This window comes from Colobus angolensis, unplaced genomic scaffold, assembly GCF_000951035.1.
Source record: "Colobus angolensis palliatus isolate OR3802 unplaced genomic scaffold, Cang.pa_1.0 Scaffold34, whole genome shotgun sequence".
NCBI lineage: Eukaryota > Metazoa > Chordata > Mammalia > Primates > Cercopithecidae > Colobus > Colobus angolensis.
Window position 1 is genome coordinate 1,134,958 of NW_012116710.1, and position 11,243 is coordinate 1,146,200.

General features: G+C 44.0%; 1 protein-coding gene across 1 annotated transcript in view; it reads left to right on the plus strand.

The window, feature by feature from the left end:
- BRK1 (BRICK1, SCAR/WAVE actin-nucleating complex subunit) overlaps positions 1–1,080 on the plus strand; it is a 13,296-nt gene extending 12,216 nt beyond the window's left edge. The window contains exon 3 of the mRNA XM_011952274.1: positions 167–1,080. Coding sequence (XP_011807664.1) covers positions 167–193 — 27 coding nt within the window. The 3' untranslated portion in view covers positions 194–1,080. The remainder of the gene's footprint in view (positions 1–166) is intronic.
- The last annotated feature ends 10,163 nt before the right edge of the window (positions 1,081–11,243 follow it).

Genomic DNA, 11,243 nt, shown 5'->3' on the forward strand with positions numbered 1-11,243 from the left:
CAGGATGGTCTCGATCTCCTGACCTCGTGATCCGCCCGTCTCAGCCTCCCAAAGTGCTGGGATTACAGGCTTGAGCCACCGCGCCCGGCCAAGTAAGAATTTTTTTTTAGACCCCCTCTAATCTTTTTGAATCTATCTAAATGTCAATTTTCCTTTCCTTTCACAGGTGACAAAAGGTGAGACACTCACCTAGAACAGTGACGTGCTGCTGCTGGGAAGTTGCTTTACACAACACAGGCCACATGGGAAAGGCCCCAGCAGCCTTCAGCTCCTTCCTTTCTCCTTAAAGAGCAACAGGGCTTATTCTTGTGTTTCTTTTTTCAAAAGTGTGGCCTTTGGGCTCTGCCATCTGGGGTGTGGTGTGTTATGTGGGGAGAAGTCCAGAGGAACTGTTGGAAACGACATTAGGCATTTTACCTTTTCAGTAACATTTTATAGATCTACTTGTCAATGTATTTGAGACATTCACAGCCAAAACCCCGGGACTCTTTGTGAAGGTCCTCCCCGCCTCTATCTTTCTTTCTCTCAAACTTTCCTTAAAGTTCTCATTGCCTTTGCACTGCTTCTGTGAACAGTCTTTATCTCCTCCCCACCTTTGGTGGGAAGTGGGGGGCAGTCCTGGCCAAGACACTCATGCCCTGGCAATGTGGCTGCCAGAGAATATTGTTGCAGACCCACCAGTTTCTTGTTGATTTGGGGAGGTCAAAGCCAGGCCCCCATTTGGCTTGAAGGGACATTTTTAGACTTTTCTTTCTGTCATTTGGGAGTGTCTATGCCTCTCATATTTCCCTAATAAACTCAACTTTTTATCTGACTGCTGTGATTATGGTGGGGAGAAGAGCTAGAGGTGGACTCACTTATTGCACAGAAATGTAATATATGGCATTATTATTCTAGCATAAAACTTTCAGATGCAGCTGTTTGATTCAAAGCCTAGGTGGCTTACCAGCCCAAGTCCCCATGTTTGGACTCTGAGCTGACTAGCTCATCCTGGGAATCATTTGGTCATTCAGCACATTTACCAAGTATTTACCATGTAGGCATGTTAAACTCCAATAAAAGATACAGCATTGAATCAGACATGATGCTTACAGTCTGTTGAAATACCAGCGTTCACACAATTTAGCCACAATCCCAGGTAGATTATTAGTTTTATAAAGGCAGAAGCTAAATGTCTACTTCTTTGAAAAACAGATAGCCGGGTGCGGTGGCTCACGCCTGTAATACCAGCACTTTGGGAGGCCGAGGTGGGTAGATCATGAGGTCGGGAGATCGGGACCATCCTGGCTAACACAGTGAAACCCTGTCTCTACTAAAAATACAAAAAATTAGCTGGGCGTGGTGGCGGGCACCTATACTTCCAGCTACTCGGGAGACTGAGGCAGGAGAATCGCTTGAAACCGGGAGGCGCAGGTTGCAATGAGCCGAGATCGCGCCACTGCACTCCAGCCTGGTGACAGAGCAAGACTCTGTCTCAAAAAAAGAAAAACAGATAGTTTAAACTTTTCATTTTGGTATCCAAAGCTTACTATAAACTTGTACCAACCTACTCCTAAAGGCTTATCCACTATATAGAATCTGTTTTAGTCACACAGAAATCATTATGCTCTGTATACACTGATTTCTCTCAATTCAAATCATATTTGCCATTCAAAGTCTAGCGCAAGGCCTAGCGCAGTGGCTCATGCCTGTTATCCCAGCACTTTGGGAGGCCAAGGCGGGTGGATCACAAGATCGGGAGGTCGAGACTGTCCTGGCTAACAGGGTGAAATGCCGTCTCTACTACAAAAAAAAAAATACAAAAAAAAATTAGCTGGGTATGGTGGCGGGTGCCTGTAGTCCCAGCTACTCAGGAGGCTGAGGCAGGAGAATGGCGTGAACCTCGGAGGCGGAGCTTGCAGTGAGCCAAGATAGTGCCACTGCACTCCAGCCTGGGTGACAGAGGGAGACTCCATCTCAAAAACAAAAAACAAAGTGTAGCTTAAGCCAAATTTCCCCCTGAAAGTTCTCTTAGACTTGACTTTTTCATTTAGCATTGCCCTTTTCCTCTTCTCAGTTCCTCCCAATCCTACCATGCTGACACTGTGCTTCAGCTCTGGATTTGATCTTGATATGGATTTGTCTCTGATTTAGCACGTGCATCCTAGAATAGAAATGGACATCTTTGGCCAGGTGCAGTGGCTCACACCTGTAATCCCATCACTTTGGCCGGGTGGATCACTTGAGGTTAGGAGTTTGAGACCAGCCTGGCCAACATGGCAAAACCCGATCTCTACTAAAAATACAAAAATTAGCTGGGCATGGTGGCAGGCACCTGTAATCCCAGCTACTCAGGAGGCTGAGGCAAGAGAATCGCTTGAACCTGCAGAGGTTGCAGTGAGCCGAGATTGTGCCACTGGACTCCAGCCTGGGTGACAGAGGGAGACTCCGTCTCAAAAAAAAAAAAAAATAATAATAATAATATGCTCTAAACGAGTTAGTGCCCTTAATAGTACCATATTGCTAGGTGTGGTGGTGTGCACCTGTAATCCCAGTTACTCAGGAGGCTAAGGTGGGAGGATAGCTTGAGCCTAGCAGGTTAACACAAGCCTGAGCAACATAATGAGACCCGTCTTTTTTTTTTTTTTTTAATTTTTCTATTTTTTTAGTTAGCTCTTTTTTCTTTCTTTTCTTTTTTTTTTTTTTTTTTAGACAGAGCCTTGCTCTGTTGCCAGGCTGGAGTGCTGTGGCACCATCTTGGCTCACTGCAACCTCCACCTCCCAGGTTCAAGGGATTCTCCTGCCTCAGCCTCCTGAAGCTGGGACTACAGGCACCCGCCACCACACCTGGCTAATTTTTTGTATTTTTAGTAGAGACGGGGTTTCGCCATGTTAGCCAGGATAGTCTTGATCTCTTGACCTTGTGATCCGCCCACCTCGGCCTCCCAAAGTGCTGGGATTACAGGCGTGAGCCACCGCACCCAGCAACTCTTTTTTTCTTTTTACGCCCAGCCAACTCATCATAATTTTTTTAATTATAATTTTTTTAATCTACCTTTTTTTTTCCAAGATGGAGTTCGAGACCCACCTGGGCAATGTGGCAAGACCCCCATCTCCACTAAAGATACAAAAATTAACTGGGCATGGTGGCATGCACTTGTAGTCCCAGCTACTCAGGAGGCTGAAATAGGAAGATTGCTTGAGCCCGGGAGGTGGAAGCTGCAGTGGGCTGAGATCGCACCACTCCACTCCATCCCAGGCAACAGTGTGCCCCTGTCTTAAAAAAAAAAAAAAAATTCTTGTGAGTGGAAAATGAGCTAAATTTTAAATTTTCTTCTAAGCCATTCATAGGCACCTTCAAGGGAACCTCTTCATGCCTGTATACTTTGAAATGTTTTTTACTCTGTAATTTGTTTAATTCACTTATTTACTGAAAAGTAACAGGTTTGAGCCCATGAGCAATTAGGCATAGATTGCAAGTCCCTTGATAATAAAGCAGTTTTCAGTCTGTCTTTAAAAATTAAGCTTGGGCCAGGTGCCGTGGCTCACGCCTGTAATCCCAGCACTTTGGGAGGCGAAGGTGGGCAGATCACGAGGTCAAGAGATCGCGACCATCCTTGCCAATATGGTTGAAGTGGATTTCAGAAGCAGAAAAAATAGGGAGCTTATTGTCTGGCTGATCGTTACAGAAGTACCCAGTTCTGTCATTCCACTCTTGTCACTCAGACCCTTAACTACCCATGTTTATTTCACCAAGCTAAAGAAGTATACTACAGGTTGATGATCCGCATTCTGAAAATTGGAAATGCTTCAAAATCTAAAACTTTTTGAGCATTGACATGGCACTCAAAGGAAATGCTCATTGGAGCATTTTGGATTTTGGATTAGGGATGCTCAATGAGTAAGTATATAAAGACGTTTCAAAAGTATTTCAGATTTCCAAAAGCTGAAAAAATCCCAAATCCAAAACACCTCTGGTCCCAAGCATTTCAGATAACACTCAGCCTGTACTATAAGCCACACTAAGTGGGGTAGAGGCCAGGCGTGGTGTCTTATACCTATAGTCCTAGCACTTTGGGAGGCTGAGGCAGGAGGATTGCTTGATCCCAGGAATTTGAGATCAGTCTGGGCAACATAGTGAGACCCCTCTCTATAAAAGCAGTTTTTAAATTAGAAGGGTGTGGTGGCACAAGCCTATAATCCCAGCTACTGGGGAGGCTGAGGTAGAAGGATCACTTAAGCCCAGAAGTTCGAGGCTGCAGTGAGCTATGATCATGCCACTGCATTCCAGCCTTGGTGACAGAGTGATATGCCATCTCAAAAACATGGTGTGGGGGCTGGGTGCTGAGGCTTATGCCTCCCAGCACTTTGGGAGGCTGAGACAGAGGGATCACGTGAGGCCAGAAGTTCAGCACCAGCCTGGCCAACAGCAAAACCCTGTCTCTACAATAAAAAGAAAAATAGAAAAAATAAACATGGTGGTGGGGACAGGAAGCCTGTTGTTCATTTCTAGGCTCCTTCCCAGTATTTATACTCAGATTCATGCTGTTGCCTGCAAAAAAGGTTGGCCCCCAGTTGCCTCTGGATAATATGATTTAGAAAATTTGCTCTGACAGCTTGCAGACAATTGCTGCCGGTAGTAATTGTACAAAAATACATGGCTGGGCGCAGTGGCTCACACCTGTAATCCCAGCATTTTGGGAGGCCAAGGTGGGCAGATCACTTGAGGTCAGGAGGTCGAGAGCAGCCTGGTCAATACGGTGAAACCCCATCTCCACTAAAAGTGAAAAACAAAAAATTAGGCTTGATGATGTGTGCATGTAATCCCAGCTACTTGGGAGGCTGAGGCACAAGAATCGCTTGAACCTTGGAGGTGGAGTTTGCAGTGAGTTGAGGTCACACCACTGCACTTCAGCCTGGGCAGCAGAGCTGGATTCTGTCTCAAAACAACAACAGGCCAGGCACGGTGGCTCAAGCCTGTAATCTCAGCACTTTGGGAGGCCGAGACAGGCGGATCACGAGGTCAGGAGATCGAGACCATCTTGGCTACCACAGTGAAACCCCGTCTCTACTAAAAAATACAAAAAACTAGCCAGGCGTGGTGGCAGGCGCCTGTAGTCCCAGCTACTTGGGAGGCCGAGGCAGGAGAATGGCCTAAACCTGGGAGGCAGAGCTTGCAGTGAGCGAGATCCGGCCACTGCACTCCAGCCCGGGCAACAGAGCAAGACTCCGTCTCAAAAAAAAAAAAAAGAAAGGCTGATTTAGAGTTCTTAGAGGTTTCTTTTTTTTTGTTCTTTTTTTTTTGTGTTTTGTCTTTTGTTTTCTGAGACAGGGTCTTGCTCTGTCACCCAGGCTGGAGTGCAGTGGCGCGATCTTGGCTCACTGCAACCTCCACCTTCCACGTTCAAGAGATTCTCATGCCTCAGCCTCCTGAGTAGCTGGGATTACAGGAATGTGCCACCAGGCCCAGCTAATTTTTGTATTTTTAGTAAAGACAGGGTTTCACCAGGTTGGCCAGGCTGGAGTTTCTTCATTTAATTTTTCTTTATTTATTTGTTTTCTTTGTTTTTAGAGACAGAGTCTCACTATGCTGCTTAGGCTGGTCTCAAACTCCTGGGCTGAAGCAATCTTCCTGCCTTGGCCTCCCAAAGTGTTGGGATTACAGGCATGAGCCACTGTGCCCGGCTGGTTTATTTTCTAAAGAAAAGTTACCCTGGAGGATCACTTGAGGCCAGGAGTTTAAGACCAGCCTGGGCACCACAGTGAGACACCGTATCTGTTAAAAAATAAAAAGTAAAGCAACCCTGTTCACTAAATTGGCAAAAGATTAGGACTAGCAAGAATTAAAACTCACAGAACATTAGGGTGAGAAAGAATCTGAGAGAGAATCTAGTCTGCTCCTGCCATTCTAGGAATATAGAAGCAAACCCAGACAGGTTGAGTGATATGTCCATCCTGGTGGCAAAGCCAAAACTAAAACCTTATTCCCAAGTCAGTGCAGAGCCACTCAGGATCTCATAAATCAGTTTTGTGTTTTCTGTACCATATTGGCCCTCTATTAGCCTTTCCATGGATCTCACTGATACCTTGAGAGTGCAAAAAAAGCAATTGTTCGTTACATTTATCAAAGTGGTGGTATCCATTGGCATCAACATTTGCATTTAGGACAAAGTTATCTTTGGCACCTTTCAACTTACTGAGACTATCAAGTGTGAAGTTTGTATTGTGCCTCAGCTGCATCTTCCAACCATAACGATTTTTTAAAAAATAATTTTATTGGATAGGTGGGATGGCTTATGTGTGTAATCCCATTACTTTGGGAGGCTGAGGTGGGAGGATTCCTTGAGCCCAGGAGTTTTGAGAACAAGCTGGGCAACCCAGAGAGACCTCCACCACAAAAAATAAACAAAATCAGGCGGGTGTGGTGGTGCATGCCTGTAGTTCCAGTTACTCATGGGGCTGAGGTGGGAGGATTGCCTAGGCCCAGGAGGTCATAGCTGTAGTGAGCCAAGATCACACCATTGCACTTCAGCCTGGGCGACAGAGCAAGACCCTGTCTCAATAAATAAATAAATAAATGAAATGAAATGTTTCAATTCAATAAATGATAAATGCTTCAGTGTGGCTTTCACAAACATTTTGCCTAAGAAGTTGTTTATTAGCATTAAATACATTGTGTGTCTATTATGTGTGAGGCACTGGAGATAACATGAGAAACAGACACAGTTTCTAGGCTTATGGAGCTTATAGTGTAGTCACTTGTTCACTGTATGTTCTCAAAACAAAAGATGCTAGAATCACATTTGCAGAAAAACCTCAGGAAAACACAACATACACAAAGGAGCAATGCAGTATCAACTTCACTACATGATAAAGATACCATAGGCCAAAATTGTATTGTACGTGGAAATGATGTTTGGGTTTTGTTTTTTTGTTTGTTTTTGTCTGTTTACCATTGTAAAAGTAATACATCACCACATATACATTATGGACACACACACGCATTTGAAAAGCATTAACAATTGACCTGAATAAATATATAAAGAACTATTAAAACTCAGCAGTAAGAAAACAGCTAAAAAACGGGTGAAATATTTGATCTGACACCTTGAAGACAATACAAGAATGGCAAACTGGCCGGGGGTGGTGGCTCACACCTGTAATCCCAGCACTTTGGGAAGCTAAGACAGGTGGATCACCTGAGGTCAGGAGTTCGACACCAGCCTGGCCAACGTGGCGAAACTCCGTCTCTACTAAAAATACAAAAATAAGCTGGTTGTGGTGGTGCACATCTATAGTCCCATCTACTCAGGAGGCTGAAGCAGGAAAATCACTTGAAACTGGGAGGCGGAGGTTGCAGTGAGCTGAGATCACACCACTGCACTCCAGCCTGGGTGACAGTAAGACTCTGTCTCAAAAAAAAAGAATGGCAAACAAAATACAACAGATTTTTTAATGTTCATAAGCATGATGAGTGGGTTTTCATGTTCATGTGTGAGGTGTGCCTCCCTCAAACCTTGTTATGGTGTCAACACATTGCCTATCTGATGAGAAGTAAAAAAAAAAACAGTGAAAAGGCAGTTTACAGAATGGGGGAAAACATTTGCAAATCATACATCCAATAAGGACCTCAATAGCAAGGAAACAATTTTAACATGGACAAAGGACCTAAGTAGACATTTCTCAACAGAAGACATTAAATGGCCAAAAGATAAGTGTTGGTGAGGATGTGGAGAAAATGGAACCCTCCCAGGCTCTTGGTGGGAATGTGTATTAGTACAGCGATTATGGCAAACAGTATGGAGGTTCCTCAAAAAACTAAAAATAGAATTACCATATGATCCAGCAATCTCACTTCTGGGTATATGTATACAGGAAATGAAAATCAGTATTTTGAAGAGATATCTGCACTCCCATGTTCATTGCAGCACTATTCACAATAGCCACATTATGGAATCAAGTGTCCATTGCCAGATGAATGCATAAAGAAAATGAGGGCCAGGTGTGGTGGCTCAGCCTGTAATCCCAGCACTTTGGGGGGCCAAGGTGGGCGGATCACCTGAGGTCAGGAATTTGAGCCCAGCCTGGCCAACATGGTGAAATCCCGTCTCTACTAAAAATACAAAATTAGCCGGGTGTGGTGGTCGGCACCTGTAATCCCAGCTACTCTGGAGGCTGAGGCAGGAGAATTGCCTGAATCCAGGAGGCAAAGGTTGCAGTGAGCCAAGATCACACCACTGCACTCCTGCTTGGGCAACAAGAGCGAAACTCTGTCTCAAAAAAAAGAAAAAGAGAAAAGAATATATGCATGTTCTCACTTGTATGTGGAAATGTATGTTCTCACTTATATGTGGAATTTTTTTGGTTTTTTGAGACGGAGTCTCACTCTGTTGCCAAGAGCGAAACTCCGTCTCAATAAGTAAGTAAGTAAGTAAATAAATAAATAAATAAATAAAAATTAAATAAGTTGAACTCACAAAAGCAGAGAGTAGAATGGTAGTTGCCAGAGTCAGGGGTTTGAAAAGAAACAGGGAGATATTGGTCAAAGGGTATGAGGCACCCTTTTGGTTGGGAGGAGTATACTCTGGAGATCTGTTATACAGCATGAAGACTATAGTTAATAATGTATATTTGAAAATTGCTAAGAGTGTAGTTTGTTTGTTTGTTTGTTTTTAGACAGGGTCTTGCTCTGTCACCAGGCTGGAGTGCAGTGGTGCAATCTTGACTCACTGCAACCTCCACCTCCTGGGTGACAGAGCAGGAGCACTGGCGTCTTGGACAAACACCACCACTTTAAGTTCCAGCTCCCTTTCTAGCCTCATACATTTCAAGGAAATCACTTCTCTTCTAGCTATAAGCAGCCAGAAAGAGCAGACAGTAAAACACAGATAAGACAGCTCGGGCACAGAGGGAGGTGGGGATAAAGTCTCTTGGGTGACTGCCAAACTTCACCCTCATACAATGTGCCCCAGTAAAACAGTGGTCCTTAATAAGCACATTCCTTTCCCTCAGGTGCACTAAGATAGGGAAGCTAAAAGCAGACTCGGGGGATATGCCCGCAGCTGCAGAAAGATGTACAGGAACAGACACAACTCTCCCGCCTAGATAAGCACAACAAAGAAACATAGAAGCAGTCCAAGTCTCTGATAAACTCTCCAACCCTGAATCCTTAAAAACTCTCAGTATGTAAGATTGTACAGCTTCTGACCTAACTTGCTCAGAAGTCCCTCCCAGGTTTGAAATAAACCTGTTGACTGTCAAGCCACCCTTCGTGTTTCTCTCCTTTTTCTTTAATTCTTACACTGGGTTCAAGCGATTCTCCTGCCTCAGCCCCCTGAGTAGCTGAGACTACAAGCACCCACCACCATGCCTGGCTAATTTTTGAATTTTTAGTAGAGATAGGGTTTCGCCATGTTGGCCAGGCTGGTCTTGAACTCCTGACCTCAGATGATCTGCGTGCCTTGGCCTCCCAAAGTGCTGGGATTACAGGCATGAGCTACTGTACCCAGCCAAGAGAATAGATCTTAAATATTCTCACCACAAAAAAACTGAGGTGATAGATATATTAGCTTGATTTAAAAAAATTTTTTTAATTTTTAATTTTTTTACAAAATAGAGATACAGTCTCACTATATTGCCCAAGCTGGTCTTGAACTCTGGGCTCAAGCAATCCTCCCACCTGGGTCTCCCAAAATGGTGGGATAACAGATGTGAGCTGCTGCACTTGGCCAGCTTGATTATTTTTTAATAGCAAACAAGCTCATGAAAAGATGTTCAACATTGTTAGTTACTAGAGAAGTACAAATTAAACCTCAATAATATACCACTATACATCTATTAGAATGGCTAAAAAAATTTTATTTTAAAGAACGAAACTCCAGGCTGGGCATGGTGGCTCATGCCTGTAATCCCAGCACTTTGGGAGGCCAAGGCAAGCGGATCACAAGGTCAGGAGATCGAGACCATCCTGGCTAACACAGTGAAACCCCATCTCTACTAAAAATACAAAAAATTAGCTAGGCATGATGGTGGGCGCCTGTAGTCCCAGCTACTTGGGAGGCTGAGGTAGGAGAATGGCATGAACCCGGGAGGCGGAGCTTGCAGTGAGCCGAGATCATGCCACTGCACTCCAGCTTAAGCGGCAGAGGGAGACTCCGTCTCAAAAAAAAGAACAAAACCTCAAATCTGATAATACTAACTGTAGACAAGAATGTGGAGCAACTGGAACAGTCATACATTGCTGGTGAGAATGCAAAATGATACAACCGCTCTGGGGAAACAGGTTAGCAATTTCTCATGAAGTTAAACATGTACTTCCTATTTGACCTAGCAATCTCCTAGGTGATTCTCACCTAAGAGAAACGAAACTTAAGTTTGCAAGAAACCTGTACACAAATGTATACAGCAACTTTATAATTGCTAAAAACTGGAAACAAACCAATATCTTACAGTTGGTAAGTAGATAGTGTGTTATACCCTTGGCAGTAAAAATAAGTTGTTATATACTACAACTTGGATGAATATCAAATGCATTATGCTAAGTGAAAAAAAGCCAAACTCAAAAGGCTACATATGATATGATTTTGTTGTGTAACATTCAGGAAAGGCAAAACTATAGGGACAGAAGACAGACAGATCAGTGGTTGCCAGGGATTAAGAGTGGGAGCAGGGTTTGACCATGAAGGAGTTTTGGGGGTGACAAGATATTCTTTTTTTTTTTTTGAGACGGATTCTCACTTTGTCACCCAGGCTGGAGTGCAGTGGCATGATCTCGATCTCGGCTCACTGCAAAAACTGGAAACAAAGGAAGTAAATATGACAACATGCTAATTACATATGAGATTGTCAGTATTTGCTTTATTATTGTACTTGTATTTTTTAATTAGTCGACATACAAACAAGGCAAAATATATCCCCCTTAGAGAAAATTTAGAAAAGACAGAAAAGGAGATAGAAAAAGTCACCAGTTGTCTTTTATTTATTTATTTATTTATTTATTTTTTTTGAGACAGAGTCTCGCTCTGTCACCCAGGCTGCAGTGCAGTGGTGCCATCTCCGCTCACTGCAAGCTCCGCCTCCCGGGTTCACGCCATTCTCCCGCCTCAGCCTCTAGAGTAGCTGGGACTACAGGTGCCCGCCACCATGCCCGGCTAATTTTGTTTTTGTATTTTTAGTAGAGACGGGGTTTCGCCATGTTAGCCAGGATGGTCTTGATCTCCTGACGTCATGATCCGCCCGCCTCGGCCTCCCAAAGTGCTGGGATT